At 41.0% G+C, this 24110-nt stretch overlaps 1 protein-coding gene across 3 annotated transcripts in view; it reads left to right on the top strand.

Moving 5' to 3' along the window:
- Positions 1–24110, top strand: part of LOC116389058 (transcription factor COE1-like) — an 80891-nt gene that overhangs the window by 43617 nt on the left and 13164 nt on the right. For 2 of the 3 annotated variants that reach the window (XM_031857460.1, XM_031857459.1), the window contains exons 7-11: positions 9379–9460; positions 10551–10692; positions 12076–12209; positions 13521–13647; positions 20409–20497. In XM_031857460.1, coding sequence (XP_031713320.1) covers positions 9379–9460; positions 10551–10692; positions 12076–12209; positions 13521–13647; positions 20409–20497 — 574 coding nt within the window. The remainder of the gene's footprint in view (positions 1–9378; positions 9461–10550; positions 10693–12075; positions 12210–13520; positions 13648–20408; positions 20498–24110) is intronic. The other variant, XM_031857461.1, reaches the window with a different exon arrangement.

Raw genomic sequence — 24110 nt, 5'->3', positions numbered from 1 at the left:
GTGTGTGTGTGTGTGTGTGTGTGTGTGTGTGTGTGTGTGTGTGTGTGTGTGTTCTGTAGTGGTGAGACACTAGGTGTGTGCATGTCTATGTGAGAGCAACAGAGAGAAGTAAAAAAGGAGAGCGAGCCTGAGCTTTTAGATCGATTTGAGGTAAGGTGTGCGTGTGTGTGTGTGTGTGTGTGTGTGTGTGAGTGTGTGTGTGTGCATACATGTTTGGCCTAGAGCTAGCGATCCTTTAGCTGCTCACCCTTCACTCACACCCCACCCCTTTGCCTTCCCCTCTCTCCCCTGTCCCTCCTTCCACCTCTCCCCCCCCCCCAAATCAATCTCTCTCATCTATAATTCAACAGTTTGCCTTCAGCCTTTAGAATATACACCACAGTCACCTCCTCCTTCCCTCGAAGTATGTCTAGCCCCTCATCTTTGCCCTCATCTCCTTAGTGTTCTCCCCCGTTTCTCTCCCTGCGATGAGTAAGACCTCTGACAGTATTTGTCTTGAAGGTAATCATGTTGTAATTTAATGTTGTCATGGCTCCAGACTGTAGAGCAACGTGTCACTGGTTAATATCTTATTCAGGATCATTTTGTCCATTGTGTCTCCTGGTCAGCAGCTCTACTGCTGTTATATTATAGTATTTAACAATGTGCATAACATTAAAGGCCAGTAAACCCTTCATCTGCATGCAAGTAACCCTCTCAATGAATATATGGGTTTATTTCACATCTACAACATCACTGAATTTGTCAAACATGTTTTTCTATTAGTTTCTTGAAAAGTTGACATTTTGAAGATTTTGTTTATTTGTGTTGCAGGTCGTACTGAAGTTTAATATAATTACACACACGTGCATATTAAGTCTCTTGCTAAATGTGAATTTTTTTTTTTTTAGCCTTCTCTTATTAGATCTTTTTGTACAAAATGCAAATGCATGCAAAAACAGTAAAAACACACGTAAGACAAATACTTAATACAGTCTAATCTTAATCTTGATCACAATTTGACCATCACTTTTATCGGTGATGGTAACAATGTGCTCACTTAGTGAACTGCTGAGACCCAAGAACATCACCAAAAATATGGACCCATGTGTAATAGGTTGTAATGGTTGTTTTCTTACTTTTAATTATGTGACTGTGGGAGCAAAACAAACCTTTTTTCCTAATTTGAATACCTCTTCATCAGTGTATTGCCATTTAATACACAAATACATGATCATATGAACATGTCAAAACATAACTTTGTCAGTAAATGTATTGATGAGTTGCTGCTTGTGGTCCATGATAGATAAAGACTGTGTGTCACTCTGAGTGAGCTGCCTTGTCACAAACCGATGACACCAGTCTCACCGTTACATGTCACAATGATGTAATGACACTTGTACAGGTCCATATAGCAGCGCTGAACAAGTAGACTGTGCAGGTTATTAATACTCACTTAATCTCAGCCCCCCCCATAGACATCACACAGACTGGCTATCACCACCCTGGCCTGCTATGTCATTTAAATATGCAGAGATGACAACAATGACAGCATTAATAGTAATGATGGCAATATGAAGCTAAGCCCTCATCATCATCACCATTACCATATCTCCTGGGAGATGAGCCGTGATTGACAGCTAGCTGGGTGCTTTTTTTGGGGGGCTGCAGCTCAGCTATCAATTACCTCCGTGCATATCAACCATCATTATGTAAAATAACTCCGCTTCGCTCGGCTCTGCTCAATTCTCTTAAGTCTTGTTCCCTCGCATAACTCCCGTGTATTTCCTCCCTCCCTTCCTCCCTCCTTCGCTGCCTTTTTTCTTTCATTTGCACTACATTTCGCTCCCGACCACTCTCTCTCTCCCCCCCCTTTACTCACACTTTCTTCTATGTGTCTAGATATTTGTTATTCTCTCTGCTCCTCTTCTCACACTCCTGGTAGTTTTTTAACATTGCTCATGCATGGCTCCGAGTATGTGCATGTGGACATCTAACCAGGTCCTTTTATTCTATTTACTTTTTGCATATGACAGCACGTTTTCTGGAAGTTACTTTATACAGTAAAAGTTCTGGTGAGTCTCAAGCATAGAAAGAAAACAGACACACAGCACTGAGCTCGGTCCGTTCTGTGGGAACACACATGAATCCTCTTTCGTTCATCTCAGTTTGTTACACAACGTTCGTTGTGAGGCTTTGGTGTCCTTGCATCAAATTGTAATGGCTGTGTGTTTGACAAATGACGGTGTTAGTAGAGCTGAAATTGTTAGTTGAGTGGCACGGACACCTTTCTCCGTTTCATATCTTTAATTAGGTATCTTTACGTTTTGGACAATGCAAGACGTTGTCTTTAGCTCGGGAAAAATGTGTGTTTACTCTCTTCTGACATTTAATTAACCAAACGATTCATTAATTAATTGTGAAAACAATCTGCAGATGAAAATAATCATTAGCTGCAGCCCTATGTGCTTGAAAGACAGTTATTAAACCAGTCACACAATGGAGCAGTTATACAGATGTTCGGGTTTCAGTTTGGCTGTCAGTATGGTTTCCATGTTATGCAAGACTTGGTGAGACTCACATTATTGAAGACTAAAGTGGATTTCCAGTTATCCTTCCAAGTAAAATGAATTAATCTTCCTCCTCAGATTCCTCCTTATCCCCTTGCTTCTTTCTCTCCTTTTTAAAAAAGATAACCTTATCAGCTCATAAACTAGTTTCTATCACACTTCTGTCCTCTAACTCTTAATGTGGTTACATAACCTACAATAAACCCAACTTCTTACGTGTAGTCATTCAAATAGATTCAAAGCGTGGACTTCTGATTGTAGGGACTGTTCCTGTGATTCAAGTCCTGTATCAGCAAGCGTTATCTCTGCTGAAGTGCTCTTGAACAAGACACTACAAAGGCAAAGAAAAAAAACAAGCATTTCCTCCACAGGAAGCAATACATTATCACATTACTATTGCGATAACAGCCGAATAGAGGGCGTAGTAGTGTTTCATATCCTCGCTTTTCCTACTGCAATACTACTCAGATAGCAGGCACGGACCCAGCAATGCTATCTGATGTCATCACATTAAACAATAACAAGCACTCAGTGTAAACAGGAAACCGGAAGTTGATCTCTGACAGATCAACAGACAAAAAGGGAAACTCTTAAATATTAGCTATAGTTTAGCTATTTGAAATGAGGTTAGAAGGAATAGCATGTTTAGCTGAAAGGGTGTTCAGTCATACTATTATTATAGTGACAGTATTACAACATAGCTAATTCTACAGTGACTTACAGTATTATAAATGACATTCAAATGTTTTGAATCATATTTACATGCTGTTTGCAAACAGGCTTCCTTTTTCATGCAGACTGGTGTTATTTTGTGAAGTGTGCAACCAGCACCTGATCAGTTACTGGCGGTTACGATAGGTACACAAGCATTAGCAAGTCGTTTCACACACACACACACACGGGAAGATAGTGAAAATCATCATTCTGTCAGAAAGCTCTGCCAAGGAGCTTGGCAGGCAGGTGAAATAAAACATCTAAAGGAAGCAGAGAGACAGAGAAGAGACAGAGGAGGCAAGAGCAGCAAAAGCACTGATCTGTTGTTCAGTTTGTCTGCACTAACTGACTGCAATTTCTCCACCTGTCAGCAACAACTCACCAGAATGCTGCGTGTGTGTGTATGTGTGTGCGTTTTGGAGACATTTTTTTTTTCTCTTCCAAGGCAGCATTGTTATTCTTGGCTCTGTAGAATAGCAAGTCTTTAGGGAATAAAACGGACACAGACATTCAGTCTTAGACACTCACACTCTTTCTCACACACACACACGCACGCTGGAATTCCCCCGGATGTCACCCTTGCCCTGTTGTCATTGTAACTGTTTAAATGACAGGAGGGTGGTCAAAACAAACTCCCACAATCCTCTTCCTCACTCTGTCCTCCATTTGTGTCTCCCTCACACACTCTCTGTACCCCCCTCGTCGTCGTCACTCGTCTTCTCTACATCCCAACGCCCTCTCCATCCCCTCGCTCTGTCATTTCCTGTCTCTCTCTTCAGGTCTGTGTTAGCCCTATATATTAAATATTAATGTCAGTTGTGCTCTGAGCCATAATTGCCATCTCTGCCTCTGAATAATGGATGTAACTGTGCTGTTCACTACTACACTATGGCTAACAGGCATAAAAACCAGCATCCAACCATGGTTTGTTACATTACTTTGGGTTACTGGCTAAATCAGACTAGCATCGATTACATTGTCAAGGGGAACAGTAACTGCAGTAGCTAAAAAAATGACACGATAATGGTCGACTACATCACCTTTTTTTATAAGCTGATAAAACCAGCATTGCACATAAATAGTAGGAAGCAAATGACAAACAAAGTTCAACTAGCAGGTGAAGTTGAACAACTAGAAGATAAAGATCCAGCTTCAGGAGTTAAACTAGTAATAGAAGGAGAATGAATGTTGGACTAACATTCATCCGGTGACCAGAAACACAACCCCCCAAATCAATGCTAATGTTGCCGCGTGTGGATTTAGGCAATGTTTGCTAACCATATCAATGTCATAATGCCTGTTGGTTTGTCTTATGTTGGATTCTTACTACCCTCAAATGGCCAAAACAGCAGATATTTTTGAATTGTCATGACATTGATGACGACTCCAGTAACATGTACTTCCGGACCCCGGCATATTTCACTGACCATACTATAAACCTTTTCTGGTTTTCATTAAAAAAAACACAAACTTTGCCATGACTAGCAGCTTAAATTAAGCTGGTTGTGCATAGCAGCGCTGCTGCTGAGCCATCATCTCTGACCTTTTCTTGTTTTATGTGCAAAAAGAATAAATTAGAGCCTATTTGGCCAGGCGACTAATAAGGCAAATAACATTTGTTTTTTTTAAGTCATTATTACACTTTTTCCTAACCTTAACAACGTTTTTTCCGAGCCTCACGCATGGGGCGCCTGGTGGTTAATACCAGCCAGTTACCCTTGTTGCATGTTATACCCCCTTATGTACACTGTCACTATCTAATAAAGGAGAAATGGCAAGAATAACAATCTAGAGTGTAAAAATTATTTACTTTACTTTAGTTTTCCTTCTTTCTTTCTACATTGTTTCTTTACATCTTAATTTTTTTACCCTCCGCTTACTACCATTCTTACACTTCCCTGTCCAGATGGTGTGAGTGTGTTAGTGTGTGTGTGTGTGTGTGTGTGTGTGTGTGTGTATGAGAGAGAGAGAGAGAGAGAGAGAGAGAGAGAGAGAGAGAGAGAGAGCTTCTCTTTGTGTGTTGGGTCAGCTCTCTGAGTGTGGTACTCACAGCATAGCAAAGGTCAACAGCGCTGTTATCACTCGAACATGATCGGGCCTCGGAGAGAGGGAGTGAGATAGAGGAGAGAGGGGGAGAGTGCTCCCCTCCCCCACAGTCATTTAGACTCTTATAATTGCCCGGTTTAATTGGGGGCCTCTTAACGACCAGTGACTGGACCAGCCAATCAATTCACACAAGGTGTACGTGTGTGTGTGCCCGAGTGTGTGTAGCTGCGGGGCCTTTTTGTAGCAGAGTTGATTAGGCCAGATGGGGTCAAGTAAAGGGGGAAGAGGAACGCACACATACTGCATTAAAATGTAGAATATGTTCTGTTGGCAATCAATGAGAGAATGCGCACTCGCAGGAAATAGATGGACAGAGTCGCACATTAGATGGTGAAATGAAAAATAACGAGCGATATCATCAGATCACCAGGGAGATAAGCCAATGAAAGACAGTAATTAGTTGGTGTGTGAATACACTGAGAGGGGGGGGATTGATATTGTTAAATTGATGGGTCGGATGAGATTGTGGTGATGATTTACGTGGTGTTTCAAGGCACAGCCATTTGTCTCAGTGGTGCAGCATTAGAGAGGAGATGCTTTCCTATTGACCTTTGCAGAAACAGGGTTACAGCGACCACAGAGCAGAGGTTGTAAAGAGGTACATATACTCTAAGCACTGCACATAAAGGAACAGTAGTAGCCTACAAGTGACCGCAGACGGCATTAACAGTTGGACTACGCTGCAAAAGGCAGCAATGTAAGAAGAAACCCACAAGCTGATTTGAGCAATGCAATGTATTATTAGGAAGGTTTTATTAGGTAGGAAACCCATTCAACATATTGCATATTTTAGAATACACAGTGCATTGTAGGTATTCACCAATCCAACTTTTTCTTTTCCGATACTGAATTTATTGATCCGAAACCTGTGCTCTCTCAATTCCCAATTTAAATCTGCATAGCACACTGTGTGGAACAGATTTTAACCATTTCAGGTAACGTTACGTGAGGCCAGGAAATTCTGTGGCACTAAAAACCGAGTCAGCCGTGACACAAGAAACACTGGATTTTTTATAATGACATTGACAATGAAACTGTAAATGAATGTGGACTGGTCATGTCTTTGCCAGTATCCGATTTGCTTGATGAGGAGAGTATCAGATCTGTGTAGTTGTGTATCCATTTTTTGCTTCTTTATAATTCTATTCCAGTACATTTCAGAAATAACATTCCACTGACTGTAAGTTTAACTTGTAATACCACCTGAACCCGCTAAAACAATAAAATACTTTAACTTGTAAAACTAAATGTTGTATTTCAGATTAAATACTTTGACATTTGTGCTTAAGTATATTTTACTGTTACTCAAGCTAGATTTTTAAATGCAGGAATGTTTTTTCATAGTGCAGCATTTCTAAAAGATCTCAACACTTCTTCCACCGCAGCTTTAGTCTTTTCATATTTCAGGCAGATGAGCAGAGGAGTGTGTGCTCCTCCCAACCACCTCCTTTATACAGAAATGTACAGCCGAGGGTCAGCTGAGGTGCTCGTGTTAACGCTATGCTAGTGTTTTGAGAAGGACTAGACAGTGGGGGGTCAGTAGGGGTCACCGTGGCTGTCCTACACTGTGATAGGCTGTCACCCAGGGGTGAGGGGTCAAGATAATTAGGCATGCAGAATCCCAGCGCCGGTGTTCTAACGAAGCCTGAGCTCGTTAACGCAGAGTTTTACACTCAGACCTGCCACTGGGCTGTGCTGCACCGTCACACTCGCACATACACTCACATGTGGAGTACATGTTTGCACTCACACACACACACACACACAAGCACACACCTCTGCTTTGTTCTGAGCATCCGGTACAAAGGCTGTCATCTCTTGAACGGAGGAGCAGCAAGCTCTGCCACCAGGGAATGGTGGTGATACAGACTTGTGAAAAGTTCAAATTATGAAAAGTATGGAGTTTAACTGTGTTAAGATAAATACAGACAGTGGGCCCAATGTGATGAAACCCAATATAATAGATTATCTTTTCTTTTTTTTTTTACTTTCTTTAACTGACAGAGAGATGCTGATTTTTCTTGATGATCCTCTAAAAGTGGCTCGTTATCCATGCGGTTTCTATGGTTCTATGGTTTATACCAGGCGGTAAACCACTGTTCTGAAAATTGAAGCCAATTTGGAAGTGCCATAAATTTGCATTCTTTCTAACAGCCAACAGGGGGCGACTCCTCTGGTTGCAAAAAGAAGTCAGAATGTACAGAGGTCTATGAGAAAATGACTGATTTATTCCTTCAGTAAACATTGTAAACATGAGTTTATGGTCTTAATCTCTAGTTCCAAGTCTTCTTCAATACAGCATGAAAAGTAAATTATGGTCCCATTTAGAGTCAAATAGACAATAAAGCGGGGTATGCTTAAGGGCGTGGCTACCTTGTGATTGACAGGTTGGTTGTACTTGGCTCCACCGTCTGATGTCACTTCTGGTTCTGATAAACAAGATGGGGACAGCCAAAATGCCGAACTCAAGGCTTAATCAATTTGTAGTCCAGAAACCAATGGGTGACGTCACGGTGACTACGTCCACCTCTTAGAAACTATACAGTGTGTTTATACACAAAGTCTAATGCAGAGGAAACATTGCCCCGTGTGTGAAGTTGTGTCGCTTTTATCGAGATGTTACACACAGACAGATGTAACAAACACAAACGTGTGTGTGTGTCTCTGTTGTTGTGTGAGTGTGCCTTGTTGCTTCTGCCAGACTGGCCAGCTGGCTCACACCAAAACACAACCTGGATGTGTTTGTTTGCTGTTGACAGCCATCTGCGTGTTTGATTTATTCTGTAATATAGATTCATGACATATGGTCCCGTTTCAAACACCCAATGTCAACATGGTTCCCCCTTTCTTAATGATTTGCACGCATGCAAACTTGTCACCTTTCGGAAAATTGGCTGTTTTGAATCCAAAATAGATTGTGATTTAGTAAAGATCGTTATTTAGTGTGCAGTCGGTATAAGAGACAGTGAACACACATGTTATTATGAAAGTGACAAGAATATTATTTTCATTTACTGATGGAGATTCTGGTTGCCTTTACGGTTGATAAAGATTTTAAGGGTTCCGGGTTTGCAACCCCCTGATGGGTTTTCATGCCATTTGACGTCCGGGTTAGAAAACAACTCTACAAAAGTGTTTTCGAGGCTGGTGACCAGGCATGAGCTTTTGGTTGCCAAAACAGAAAATATGGTTGCCGTTTTTTTACCTTATTCTTTGAGCAATTAATACAATGCAGTTAAATGTTGATCAGGAAAATGTGACAAGTATATATTCCTTCTTGTTTGTGTGCAGCGTTGTCTGGTTCCAGTTCTGACAGTGACAGCAATATTTAAATATTACAAAGGCAACACATATTTAAAATGTATTTATTTGCTGGTGCACTATACTTTTTATATGTTAAAAAGTGGCCAAAGGCCAACAAGTAGTTGCCAATTTCTCAAACTCTTACTGTCGAGCCCTGAAAGATTTTCAAATCTCTTTTCACATGTTGACAGTTGTTTTCAAATTGTTTATGAATCTCAATGAGCAAGTTTTTCAAGCCATAATCCAAATGCAGTTGAAGTACGCCTTCACATGTTGCTAGAAATCATTAAGGACGAAGGTCAAGTTGAACAAAGACCTAAGAAAAGACAAAGGCAGGATGGTTTTTGGAAGTACAGTATGTTAAAGTTTGGTTTCTCAAAACTGGAGGCCAAACTTAAGATTTAAGAGCTTAAACTCTCTCAAAGTCACAGATTTTTACCAGTTTCACAGAAGTTTGCTACTTTATTTGCCTTTAAGTGGCAATTCAAAGCAATATCTTATGGTGTGGATTTAAGTACAAAACACATGCTCCACACATCCACGAGGAAATTCATTTTGACCTAACACCAGTATGAAATGTGAATTTCTGTATTTGGGATTCTGTCTGTGCTGTATGTTGAAAACTGACTTTAAATTGATATATCCTGAAGGAAAGCAGCTGTTTAGTGTTAACCTCAAATATTGCCTGTCCTCTCTGTCTGTACAGATTCTTCCTCAAGTTTTTCCTCAAGTGCAACCAGAACTGTCTAAAAAACGCAGGAAACCCACGAGACATGAGGAGGTTCCAGGTAAAAAAACTTATGTACTCTCATCATTTAACTCTATCTTTTTATGTGTGTCCTCTGCCTCTGTCTCGCTCTAATTTCCCTGTGTTTTCCATGGACTTAACACATAATAACTTACATAACGTTATGGTTATTATAACACATAAACACAGGAATGTGTGTGTGTGTGTGTGTTTTTGTGTAAGTAAATAAGCTATCAGCGCCTTTACAGGAAACATGAGATCCTGACCCAGAACATAAATATACACACAATGCAGTAGGACGGAGACTGAGTGTTAGATGGAAGGAAGAAAAGAGCAACTAGAAAGAAAGAAAGTAAGGAAAAAAGAAAGACAGGATGTTGTGGGGTTGTGAATAAGATTTAAGGCTGCGTGGTCTTTATTATTTCCTTATCTTCACGGCCAACCACACAATCAGGAAGACACCACTTGAGTCTGAGTGGAGATACTGGACGCCCAGAAGATACCGATAGATTTATTACCATGGCACGTGTGTGTGTGTATATATGTGTGTGTAGGTGTGTGCGTGTGTGCGTGATATGTACTGTATATGTGTGTTTGTTGCGTCTTGCTGTGTGTGTGTGTGTGTGTGAAATAGCACAGAGAGAGAGTGGTTTGGTAGCGAGTGTGTGACAGTATCTGTGCCTCTAATTGTGCTGCTCTATTGTAGTGGAACCAGAGAAGACAGCTCTGTTTCCCTGGGAGATAATTAAGGGCTGGACCCATCAGGAGCTATTGAACAGAAGAGGATAGACACCACACACCCATACACACACACACACACACACACACACACACAGACTTACTTAGTGTGTGTTGAATGTGATGGTAATAGCAGTGATAACAGGTTACATTTAAGGAGCTTTTCACAGTTTTCACGCTTTTAACTCCTGCTTGCAATGATCTCTAGACTCCACACAATTCCTCATTCTTTCCTTTCTTCTTTCCATTTGCCCTCTCTCTGCTCCTCTCCCTCTTTGTCCACGCTCTCCACTTTTCCTCCCCCCCTCCTCCTCCCTTTTCACCTTTATCTCACCGCTCCTTCCGTCTACCCCCCTCCCCTCCATCCTGTCCCGTCTCTTCCTTCTCTCCAGGTGGTGGTATCGACTACGGTGAGTGTGGAGGGACATGTCCTGTCAGTCTCCGACAACATGTTTGTCCACAATAATTCCAAACATGGCCGACGGGCCCGCAGACTCGACCCCGTGGAAGGAACACAATCTTACCTAGAACACGGTAAAATTGAGTGTGTGTGTGTGTGTGTGTGTGTGTGTGTGTGTGTCTGTGTCTGTGCATGAATGTGTGTAAGCATAAGCAGCATGGCCACCAGATGGTTGATGGTTTAATCCTATCAGGTGATTCCTGCCCCTCCATCTGGCTAATCCAACCCACTACACACACACACACACACACACACACACACATGCACACACAAAATGCTTGGTGTGATGCTCTGTCTGTGTGTGTTGCCAGGTCTAATATCATTATGATTCTTTTTCATAAACAAACCCAGAGTAAAGGACATTGTTGTAATTCAGATGAATGCTGATAATCACACACACACGCACACACACACACACACACACACACAGTTTGAGGAGAGTTGTTTTTTAGCAGACAGGCTTTTATTGTTGCGATATGGGATTGGATATGAGCTTACACATACTCACACAATACTGAAGTGACATAAAGCTGACTGTATCCATTCAGTTTGAGGTATTACGATGCATACTGAGCCTTCTGTGTGTGTTTTTATCAATGTCATATCATGAGTTTTAAAAACGAATTGCCATAATCTCATGCCAGTCGGGCTTTTAATTACAAACAGTAATTAAACAGCACAGGACCCTCAAAGGAATGGTTGACGATCACATCGCATTTAAAGTAATTAAAAGTATGAGAATGAATGCCTATACCTCAACAATTTTGAAAGAAGTTACTTTTAACTGCAGTATGTTAAGTAAATCTTTTTCCTTTAGCAGCACATCGACGTCTCATAAGGCCTGCAGGAAACATGTGTTCTTTTAACCATGTTTGACATTTGGCAACAGTGTATGTCAGAGTAGACACTAAGGTTTACAAGCTTTTAACTGCCTCCCATGGTCCATAAGAATAGAGCTTCAGTGTTTTCATTTTAAAGTTAGTTAAATTCAGTTGTGTCTAAAAAGTCCTCAAAAGCTGAATAAATGGTGGTTTGAAAATAAAAAGAAAAGAAGCCCGAAACTCAATCTAAAGCCTCAGCACTTATTCGCTTTGTATATTCTCTTGATTCCACTCAGTAGAAACATTTACAAGGACAAACTTTACTACTGAAAAAAAACAATTGAGAAGGACTCTACAGTGTGTTCAGAGAGTAGGTGTGGTGTGCTGGACCACAGCCAAAAGCCAAGGGTGTAACATGAAGAAATATGAGGCGCAGATGCAAAAGGGATGAAAAGGCTTCAAGCCAGATTCCCCTCCCTGTTTAGACACTGATACGTCTTCAAATGAAACAAATGCTGTCTCTACAACCATGGCATGTCAAGAGTGGAAGTTGATTTCAGAGCAATGTTTAAATATTGGTTTTACTCTTATGTTCCCTCTGTCTCGGCTACTCTAATTCTCCTCTCATCCCACCAGGAGCAGCTCCTTGCATTAAAGCCATCAGTCCCAGCGAGGGGTGGACTACGGGGGGCGCTACAGTCATCATCATCGGGGACAACTTCTTCGATGGTCTCCAAGTCATCTTCGGTACCATGCTGGTTTGGAGCGAGGTCAGTTTTCCAGTGATCACCATCCTGTCTCGATGTTGTTTCAACCCCTCAACTGTCGGACGCTGGAAGTAATTCAATATGAAAACATGCTTTTCCTCACGGTCGGGCTCTTAACTGTGTGTGATCTTGTGAATGTTTGTGTGTTAATGTTTGTCTAAATGAGGTTTTGCCTCAATGAGTCCCCACCAACAAGCAACCGCCGCCCATCTCTACCTTCCACCACTCCCTCGCTCTCTTTCTCTGTGGAATACTGATCAAATCAGCACAATTTGATAGCCATTGGCTTAATGCTCACAAAAACACTCACACAAACACACACACACACACATACAGAGCTCACTGTCGTACTTTTTGCCAGCACAACTCCTCTACAGAATGTTTATTTGTCTTCTGACTCCACTCACCGTGAGCGCCAAGCAACCATGGCTCACTTCCAACAACAACACCCAGTGTGTGTGCGTACATGCTGGCATACATGGATGTGTGTGTGTGTGTGTGTGTGTGTGTGTGTTAAGAGCTGTGGGGTTTGTTTACAGTGTTGAGAGCCACACTTACACACACTAACATGTGTACAGAGTCTCAGTTCAGTTCAAACTGACTCAGTTCTCTTGGCGTTCCTCAGACTGGCTTCAGATGGATTTTGGCCAACCAAATGTTTCATTTTTCACTCAACCTGATTCCGAAGCGAGAAAACTGTTTGTTAAAACTTGTAAACGCGTAAAGCGACTGCATGTTTACCAAGTTGTGTTTGTTTGCAGCTCTTCCTCCTACCTGCAGATTTTTCAAACCCGGGCCAAATAATAAAAACTATTTTTGAAAACTGTCCATAAAAATGTGATCCTAAAAAGTTAGTGTTTGTTACATTCAGCTCAATACAATGATTCATTTTCACCTGGTGTCAACATAGATCCTGGGAAATAAGATTATATCTACATTTTTGTAGCATGCCCAATATTTGTTACAATACAAGTGAGATTAAAAGACACTGTTGTGGGTCAAAAGTCCAGTAACATTCAAATCCACAACATATCATAATGCATAACATCATATGTCTATGATTTCAATTAATACATGTCGATATACAAGATTTTAATTGCATTCTACATCGGTATCTCATTCTCCCCCCTTAAATTTAAGCAATAAAATCCAGCTACACCAATTGAAGATGTCTGTTAGCGAAGAAACTCTAAAAGTAATGTCGGTGATTGTTGTGATTTTGTAACAACTCACCAAACACCAGTTGCACTGTTCTGACGCAGAGAGCTGCATTAGTGTTTTTTTGTGTACTAACTCTTGGTCTTCCTTCTCTAGTTGATCACGCCGCATGCCATCCGGGTGCAGACGCCTCCCAGACACATCCCCGGGGTCGTTGAGGTCACTCTGTCTTACAAGTCCAAACAGTTCTGCAAAGGCACACCTGGAAGGTTCATATACACAGGTAGGTCAACCGCGCACACACATGCACATAAATGCACATACAAAAACACATGCACATGCTCTTGATTTAAGTATTTAATTTAATTTTTTATATATAAGAAATATTGCCGGTGGGTGTTTGTGTCTGCATATGTGAATAGCATCTATGAGTTGCAGTTCACTCTCCGGCCAGACAGTATTGAACTAATGACTGCAGATTAGTCAACATTAACGAGCCACACTCGTTAGAATGCTGCCATAATCAGAGCCTCGTTAAAACCAGCTACAATTAAACAGTCTGCTCTTTATAGCTCTCCATACTGAAACTATTAGTGAAATCATCCAGAACACCCAGTTTACTAACACACACATACACACACAAACACACACACATACACGCATACACACACACACAAACACACACAATCTTGGAAAAAGAGTGTGTAATTTCTGACCGGATTGTTGACTGTGAATGAGTGTTTTCCTGCAGAACTCAGTCGAGGAGGAAAAGCAGAGAAATGCAGAAGAAAGCATGCGTGTGTGTGTGTGTGTGTGTGTGTGTGTGTGTGTGTGTGTGTGTGTGTGTGTGTGTGAGTGTGTGTGTGCTCATTTGGTTTGCACATGCATGTGGCAATGGATGGAGGTGATGTGATGTCTGGTATTGATCCGCTCAACATGGCTCCATCACGCAGTAACAATGACGTCATTCCCAGAGAGAAAAGACAAACAGCTGCTGTATAAATTCTTTGGTGACATTTAATGACCAAACGATAAAGATGAGGATTTAAACCTTATCAATAGAGATGAAAAAACTCACCATGAATAAATTGTCCCTTTTTATGTTGGCGTCAAGTTCATGAAAGCTATCTCCTGAAAAAAAGCTATAGAAAGTGATGAGTTTTGTGTTTCTAGACAGCTTTAAAATTGACTCAATGTGCTTCAAGTAGCATGTAAAGAATGATATTTTAAAAAAAGACATTAAAATGCAACAACAGTAAAGAAAAAGGAAAACAGGGAAGAAGATGCTGAGCAGTCTGGCTGATTAGACAAAGAAAATAGCTCCACCTACAGGAACTCATTCAATAAAGTCAAATGTGAGGAAACTTCACAATACTCTGTTTCTGGAAAGTGCTGAGTAACAAATGTTAACATGAGCAATGAGTGAAATCAAACAGACGCAGAATATTGTTTTTGTCTTAAATGTCTTGCTGAAGTTCGAAAGTCAACTGGTTTTTCTTTGGGCAGTGTGAGTTGTGCTACGTGTCGCTAAAATGTGCCCGGTCTGTGCCCGTGTGCCTCCTTCGATGGTCTTCAGTCAAAACATCTTTGGTCTGACCCTGAGGCTAGCCGGCTGGTAATTGGTCCGTCTGGTGTCTAACTGCATCCCCTATTGGGCGGAGATGACCCCCCGTGACCTCCCCATTGGCTGATCGCTTCAACATGTGACCCAGGAAACGCGATCCGTTACTGCGGTCGCCTGACCCCGCCTCAAGGTCGACTTCTTTCTGGAAGTCGCCTGTGAAAGGTCACGGGGGTGGAAGCCGATTGGCTGTTGAGGTTTTGCAGCGCTTCTTAGCTGTGGTTGCCTCTGGGTGTAAGGACCGAGCAATTAAACACACTCACTAGCGCATACACGCTAGTATGCAACAACACACAACTTAAACACACACACACACAGAAAGCCACCCTTGCATAGGGTCATGTCGTACCACACACACTTTCAAACAGGGGCAGGAGTTGAAAGTAATTGTAAATCAGAGCGATATGAGGGAAAGATGGTGAGTAGTCTGGTAAACAGATGGTCTACTGCATACACACACACACATACACACATAGTGCCGTATGGCTGCTTCATCGGCCTGGTGGGAAAAATTAGCATTCTCAACATCACACACTCCTATAAAAATACAATAGTACAAACTGACAATCAATAAATGCTCTCACACACACAGACGTTACACATGCACACAACGTGCATACATGCACACACTCACATTTGTAGAGCTGATTTATTGTCAATGCAGCTGCATGAGAAAATTAATTTCCCAGTCGTGGAGAAACTTTTAGTGAGCGATAAAAAAGCGTCACAATTTTAGACTTTTTTCTCTTTTAAGAACAATTTAAAGTTCATTTTGCAGACACAGAAAAAGAGAAATAAAAAAGATTGAAAAATAGGGGGAGAGCGAGACAGTTAAAAGACAGAGAGACATAAAAAAAGAGAGACAGAATGGTGGACTGTTAAAACCAGATTGTAAATTATTGATCCGCTCATAAGTGGATCACACATGTACCGTTACACACATGTACATACACACATATACAAGCACACAGAAAGTCCCTGAGAGAAGTGGAGCCAGAGAGAAAGAGATCTCATCTCATAAGAGGAAGAATGAAGCAATAATTCAGTGGTATTGAACTGCTGGCTGGCCAGAGAATCGATCTCAGCACACCTCCTCTCCTCCACCTCTTCTTCTCCTTTTACATCAGCCCTGTCTGTGCTTTCATCCACCCAGCTTCGCCCTTGTTTTTTCTCCCTTACCCACCTTTGCTCTCTTTTGTTTAAACACTACCAAAAGATAACTAGAACGACGTCACCATGGTACTGTATAATTTAAGCACATACGAAATGGTAGACATGCAGCATGCTTTTTCTCTTTGCCACTTCCCCCCTACTTTTATTCTGATGGCCTCCTTCTGTTCACATTTTATTGTGAAACAGGAGTGGAGGGTCTGTCCTCATGAAACTTCTATGAGTATTGATCTGTGGGCAGCTCTGGACTCTGGGAGGAAGAGCCAGGCTGGAGGGAGAGTGATGGAGGACTGGATGGATGAATGGATGGATGGATGAATGGATGAGTGGTAGAAGGTGTAGTTAAGAAAGAGGGGGGAGGAGACGGAGCAGGAGATAGGGAGGATGGGGATGTAGAGGAGAACAGAAGGTTTTAGTGCAGAGATGCTTTCCTGGTGGCGGAATGAGTCAAGATAAAAACAGGTTCAAGCCTCAGTGTCACCAAATCCTCTGCTGAAGTGTCTTTGTTTGATGTTCAGGATGTTGTAACACATCTGTGGACATTTTAAGATTTTAGGAAAAGCAAAACTTGCAGGAAAATAAGAAATGAGGAAAAAGATACTGACTTGTCTCTGTGAAGCAATGGTATCATAGATATGCTGCTAGAAAACACTCCTAACTAGGATCGTCTTACATGTGTGGCTATAGTTTCTGTGGTGGATGCACTATGGCTGGTGTTAACGGATGCCTTTTACTGCTGATGTGTAATCAATTGGATGGCTTTTGCTGCATTGATACGATTTCTGTTTCTGGGCAGAAGGAAACCACCAAAGAAATCTTTGGAGAAACCGGACCTTTTGTCTTCAAAGTACACGCACACACTTAGCCTCCACACACACAGACCCACACAAACCCATCAACACACAAACATTCACACACCATCCGATGATTTAAGGAGCATATTGTTCTATTAATAAAGAGTCGGTTGGAGACACTTTAGGCCTAAGGCATCGAAACTACTCTAGGTCATCCTGTTATGTACATAATGTGTATTTGTGAGTGTGTGTGAGAGTGTCAGTGTGTGTTATATTAGAGTTGGCATCGGTTAAACGTCTCCAGAGATGAACAGAGCGTGTGTATCTGACACTGGCAGTTAATTCTGACAGTTGATATCCCACCGACTGTTAGGCATCTGTTTTTGTAGTTTTGTTTTTCTCAGCTGAGTTCAGCTTTCCTTTTCTTTTTTTGAGGATGGTTTAACAAATGCTCTCTTCTCCTCTCCTTTCTCCTCTCACCTCTTCTCTCAGCTGAATTGTATTCTTTTAGTCTCCTTTTCTTCTCCATTTAGCCCTTACTTCACTTTCTCCGCTGTTCTCCTCGACCGAACTCCTCCAGACCAATCATGTTGATGTAATTATCATATATAAATCATAATTTGTCCAGAGAATTTTCACCTAAGTATAAGTTAAACATCTGGTATTTTCACAGCTGACAATTTATGAAGTTATGTTGCTTACAAATTGAGTGGTTTAGGACATAACGGAAACCAGAAACGTGGGTGTGATGTGATAATAAAACATAAGACATACATATAAAACACATGCACACACGCACGCTAAAAGAAACTGGAAAACAACACATAATACGTTCAGCTGCAAGTAATTTATCAGTGTTGGATGTGGAAAGTACCAAATATCACTCCAGCTGCACACTTGGACATTACACACATGCACATACACACACACACACACACACACACACACACACACACACACATGCACCCCACATCTACATCTCTTCATCTAGTGCAGCTTCCCTCCCTCTTTCTTATTTTCTTATTCCCACCCTTCATCTGTCCCACACACACACACACACACACACACACACACACACAGTACACATGCCATAACTTTAGCATAGGAGGTTCAGTAATGGGGTGAAGACACATGTTCAGTGCAGAGAAAGAAACACACACAGTACTATAACCATCACTCTGACTGACAGAGCTTTCAGAGCCCGACTTGATTGACATACTGATCGCATAAAGACTCGAGAAGAACATAATTGCAACATTAAAGCGAACACGAAGCATTCTTTAAGACCCTTTAAATCATACCCGCAGTCTCATTATCATGCAGATGCTTTTGACACCATTACTTATTCCACCATGTCTATCCATCTCTCAACACTTGCATGTTGTTGGGCTGCTACTTTTGATCTCAATAGTAGAACAGCAGTGTCCTAGTTTGAAACTGTTTGAAAGGTCATTTCACCCAAACTATTTCCTCATTTACCTCACATGGTATTAGTTTACACCAAATATTTGACTTTTCAGTCCTCAAAATTATTTTCTTTGAGGCATATCTATGAAGGTAAATCACTGTCAATATCCACGAGCACAAATAATATCAACCCGCGAACGGGTGTAGAGGTCACGCGTATGCAAGTTACTTTTGAGAGTGCTTTCACATCACTCCACGCAGAATATCTCTGCTCGCGAGGATGTTTTAGCTCTTTACTTCACTACATCTCAGACTTAAACATTCTACATTTGTCTGACAGGTTTTGTTGATTTTCAGACAGTAGAGGCTGATGAAATGCAAAGCATATTAATAGCGTTTTGAAATACAATTATTCAATTGTGTTTCTTTTGTAAATAAACTGGAGTCAAGTTGCATAGATTGATTTAAATTCACTTCATCATTCTATTACATACAGTGTGGGTTTGATAGTCAAACCTCTTGTGATAAAACAGCTCAAGGAAACATTTTGATTTTAATTCATAAAAACCTAATCATAGTATCTTAATGTGTGTAAGTGTTTCCAGAAGTTAACAGAAAAAATTGTAGTTTTATACTCTGAACAAGAATTTGGACCTTGTCATGGTTCTGGAGCCAAGATTAGGATCCACTGTTTGTACATTAACTGTTTGCCAAGTGAGTTCCCAAACTTAAATCACGAACAAGTAATAAGTGGATGAAAAAGCATTCACATCCTTTACTGCAGTAAAAGTACTAAAACCATACTGATGAAACAATCCACTACGAGTAAAATACCTGCATTCAATAACCTTAGTACAGTATGTCAGTTGTCAGCAGAACGTCAAGTACCAAAAGTAAAAGTACCCGTGCAGTAAAATGGTTCTTGTCGGTGTTTTACTATTATATCTGATTTGTGTTTGTCTGATTTGTGATTTGTGTTTGTCAGTACAGTACAATATTTACCTCTGAGACATAGAGTAGTATTTAGTGGCGGATTGAAAACCACCTTTATCAGGCCACCTAGCGTCTGTGTCGGGAGTGATATCTGGCCAATCCAAAAGCGAGGATTGTAACCAATCTAATCTAGTGATACAATGGTGACCGGGTCCGTCTACTTGCTGTCAAAAAAAACAAAACACTCGTGAACGAGCAGGTGAAAGCTTTGCGAGCAGAGGAGCAGTGATAGAAGTCGTGCGACAGGGGGACACTTCTCACAGATTGTCACACCAGCAGCCTCCCAGAACAACCAGTCCTGTTGGAGAAAATCCAGTGAAATCCCCTCAGCTCTACAGTACATGGAACTTTATAGCATCTTTCAGCGCTTTGTTTTGGTTTCATGGCCCTCAACTTAACAATTTTGGTTCACCGAGTTGTTTCCGAACACAGCAGGCAGCTGTTTTCAGGAAAAGAAAAGTTGATAGATACACTACCAGTTCCAAACCACAGGCAGACTAAATGAGCAACTAGCTGCTGAACAAAATGAAGCATTTAGCAGGAGCATTTCTTTCAGGAGCTGAGCTGGTGGAGACCAAAGCCGAGTTAAAATAAAGTGAATATCGGACCAAAAGAATGCTGATGTTGCTCTGTATCTGCTAGATAGGCAACTGTTTGCTATCAAGTTTGCCATCTGTACTTAACAGGTGATAATAACTCACTGTTGTGTTCACAGCTTGTTTCCGCTGCCCTCCGTACTGGATGCTCTGTACCGTCTTACTCAAAGGTCCCATGAAATCACTTTTTGAGTGTAAAACAATGGACCACAGTTATTGAGTCATGAAAGAAAGGCGAGACGATTCAAATATTTGCGATGACTTTATTGGTTGGAGTTTTCAGTCACACCCACAAGTGCGGCATTAGGTGACCACTGAAGAAGCACAGTTCTCCAGAGTTTTCCCGGAAGTTGAGATCGTTATGCAACTTGTGTGGAATCTGCAGCATGTAGCTGGAGGAATTTACAATAAAACCACATTTTTTGACTCATTCCCACTTTCTTTTTCTCTTTGTCTTCTGCAGCATTGAATGAGCCAACCATTGACTACGGTTTCCAGAGGCTTCAGAAGGTCATCCCTCGGCATCCTGGGGATCCCGAGAGGCTGCCAAAGGTACCGAAAAATATTTACGCTCACCTCTTGCACATTTATCTGATGCCTTAACTGGACAATAGTAGAATGAGCAAAGCTCCATCTCTTGCTTAAGGGCGCTTAAAAAAACACAGACACTGTAGCTCGTACAGAGATCAAACCAGCAACTTCTCAGTTGACACTGAGTTGCTCTGCTATCAAAGACAAAGCACACAGAGATGCACACACATTAATTCAAAACACTAAGAACAAAATCATTTTGTGTTTATGTTTGATTTGTTTGTTTTGTGTGTGTGTTATTTTTATATTTCTAAGCAGAATATGTGTTTTCAAATCTCCTGTGGGTTGTCTTTTTACCTCTTCGTGAACTCTGCGTGTGTGTGAGCTGCTTAAACCCGTTTACAAGATGCGTTTGAATCTGCTCCAGATCAGAGAGTCATATTTGATTATTTGTTTATCAGCTGGAGATCAAGCAGAGTGTTTAAAAGATCAGCAGATGTAAACAATTATCACCAAAAGACGAGCGCGGCTTTGATACCAAATCCTGTCATCGTGATCTGTACATGCAGGGGGAGTTTTCAAAGTGCGTGCGTGCGTGTGTGTGTGAGAGCATAGTTTCAAATTAGAACTTACCTATCTGGGTGGGCAGGGTCATAACCTTTTAAACAGCTGCTGTTGATTGGCTCCCGCTCCCCTCTGGAGCTGGTCCAGGACTGGCTGTCTGTGCTGTGACATCATTGAAGAGTGGGCGCTGGTCATGATGTGATGATGTTGCTATGATGCGACGTCATCACCGTCGTGCCGACGCCCCGGCTCCTGCTCATGTGTTAGCAATGACATGTGCGCGATCACTGTGTGAACATGTTCAACACACCACACTTCAAATGTTGTGAAGACTGTGGATCCGTAGTCACGAGCATTTACTGCGTTCCCGTGTTTACAGTATACTGTACTTTACATTTTAGTCTTTTTCAGCCGCCTTGTTTTCTAAATTCTGGTATTAAAACCTACAGTCATGTTGGGAAACAGGCTAATTATAATGAGGGTCATTTGACTGAGATATAGCTAATAGTTATATTTGGTTTAAAAAGTGTATTGTTTAAAGGTTCAGTATAATGAAAAAGATGAAGTACTACAGATTGTTACTACGTTTATGGTTCGGGGCTATGGTAGGTTTAGGATCTGTTACAGATGATATGTTTAATTATGTCAACAGATGAGGTAAGACATTCATTTAATTAGTTAAATGGTTTAGTGTGGTCAAATTCAGCCCGGTATCCTAAGAATTATGCCCATATTGGCCAATTACACCGCTCAAGGTTTACGACCAGTATTCAGCGCCAATGCAGGAAGTAGTGTGCTTTAATGCTGCAACTATTGATTATTAAGACATCAGAAAATTGAAGAAGAAATGTCTTGTTTTTGTTGTACCAACCTATTCAATTTACTAAAAAGTTAAGACATGGAAAGGCAGCTAATTTTAATATTTTGGAAAATAGAACTTGAGTTGAAAGACTTGTTTTTGTGTGCCAAATGAAACACTGTGGGACAATTCATACAATCCCCGATCCCATCGGCTATCGGTCTGGTGACTGATAAGCCTCTGGGGGCCACGATCTATATTCCCGGGGTCGCCTGCAGATATCCGGGCCAAGACTTCCTCTTCTGTGCGCTGCTTGTTGTTTACAATTCGATTAGCAACTTGAGATGCAAGACCGGAGTATGAGTTGAGAGATGACGTTTACAACACTTCTGTCTACATTTGGTGGTATTTTCCAAACAAGCTGTCATTTTATCGTCAAAAACACAGATACAAGATTCAGTAAACTACGTCGTGTTCAAACACATTTGAATGCAGAATATGTTTGTCAAGATTACAATTCATACAGAGTGACTGTTGAAGGGCATCTGACAGGTTGAAAATGTGATGTTTAAACTTTAACATAAATTGTGCAAAATGCTGTATGAGTCAGGGATGAAGTCAACCCATCAGAGGAAAGGTATATTTTAAAAGCTTTTACCTATGACCAGGCCTGTTATATTTAGAGCCAATAACAATGAGTGCTGCAGAAAAATCATTTAGAAAATGATGTTAGCAGCAAGTGTGATACCATAAGTCACGTTAACTCCACCTTCTAGTAAAGTCTGAGTCAGAGCAGAAGAAGGATTGACTCATGTTTTCATGCATAAACACACACACTCTGTTTGTGAGAGCTTTACCTCCTCCCCACTGTTGTTGTTAGATGTATTTATACAATGGATAATTTGATCAAAGCAATCTAATTGGTCAGAACTGCATTTTGTTCATTCAATGAAGCATGCTGGGAGTGTAGACAAATACGTGGTTGCTGTACTAGTTAGCTATTTTTTTTGGTTGTTGTTATTGTCATCATTATTATTATGATTATGATGATTCATATTATTATTATTACTGTTATTATGTTTTGGGACTCCACTCCACTACATAGTTCATAATTAAGCCAAAATACCCAATATGACATTTTTTCCAGATGATTTGCACAGAAGAGTTCACTTTTACTGTAACATTTTATTAGTGGCAAAAATAATGGGTAAAAAATATTGTTTCATCTCAGTTTAAGCAAACACATTTTCTTTTGTGGCTGTGCTTGTCAGAATAAATAAAACAAATTAGCATATTACTTGTACTAAATGGGTCCATAAATACCTTAAAAACCTAAAATGTACATCACCTCGGACCCCAGTTCACCATTAAGCACTCTAACATAGTTTAAACAATAATGGCACTGTGCTTTTATACACCTATTTTGTATTTTTCTTATTCCATTGGATAACTGCTGGATAACGTCCTGTCCGTGGAGAAAAGCCTTCAGTGCCGTTCTTTGAAGAAATGCTCTCCGGTTGAGATATAAGTGATGCTACTGCAGCATCCACCCTAACCTCTTTAGAAGCCACCATTGTTGTTTAGAGCGAACAGTCGCCTCTCTGTGTCGTCTCACACACACCTAAGCCACGTTGTTGCCAGTAGCTCGTTGTTGGTCCGTGCTCTGGCTTACCGGAAACGAATGAATTAGTTGAAGCCTGACAAGATAACGGTAAAATGAGTAGCTGGATCAGTGCCAAATGTAGAGTTACTTCCAGAGCTTTTCCATCATGACAAGATTAGGAGCATGTTCTTAGGGAGCACGAGAACTGAAAAGTCAGAATTCAGATTTTAATTCAGATTTCAGACACTTTCAGACATGTGACTGTTTCACCTTCCTTTTGCTGCTAAACTGAGTGGTGCTGTCCATGCTCTCTGTTTAGAACAATGTTCCTCTTACATGTTTGTTTTGTGTGTGTGTGTGTGTGTATGTGTGCGTGCATTACGGGGTGATTCATCATGGTGCAGACTAGTCGTCGATCGAACCCTGAGACTTTATTACTGCAGCCCACCAGCAGTCTGTGTGTGTGTGTGTGTGTGTGTGTGTGTGAGAGAGAGAGACAGTATATGTATTTGACTCATGGTTGGTAATGGTGGATGCTGGATGCATGTAGGAGCAATGTGAAAATATTATTTTGTGTTTGTCTTGTGTGAGGAGGTTATAGTCTATGTGTGTGAGTAGGTATGTGTGTGTGTGTGTGTGTGTGTGTGTGTGTGTGTGTGTGTGTGTGT

Source organism: Anarrhichthys ocellatus, unplaced genomic scaffold (assembly GCF_004355925.1).
Source record: "Anarrhichthys ocellatus isolate YVR2014 unplaced genomic scaffold, GSC_Weel_1.0 scaffold18, whole genome shotgun sequence".
NCBI lineage: Eukaryota > Metazoa > Chordata > Actinopteri > Perciformes > Anarhichadidae > Anarrhichthys > Anarrhichthys ocellatus.
This window is presented reverse-complemented; position numbering and strand designations above follow the sequence as displayed.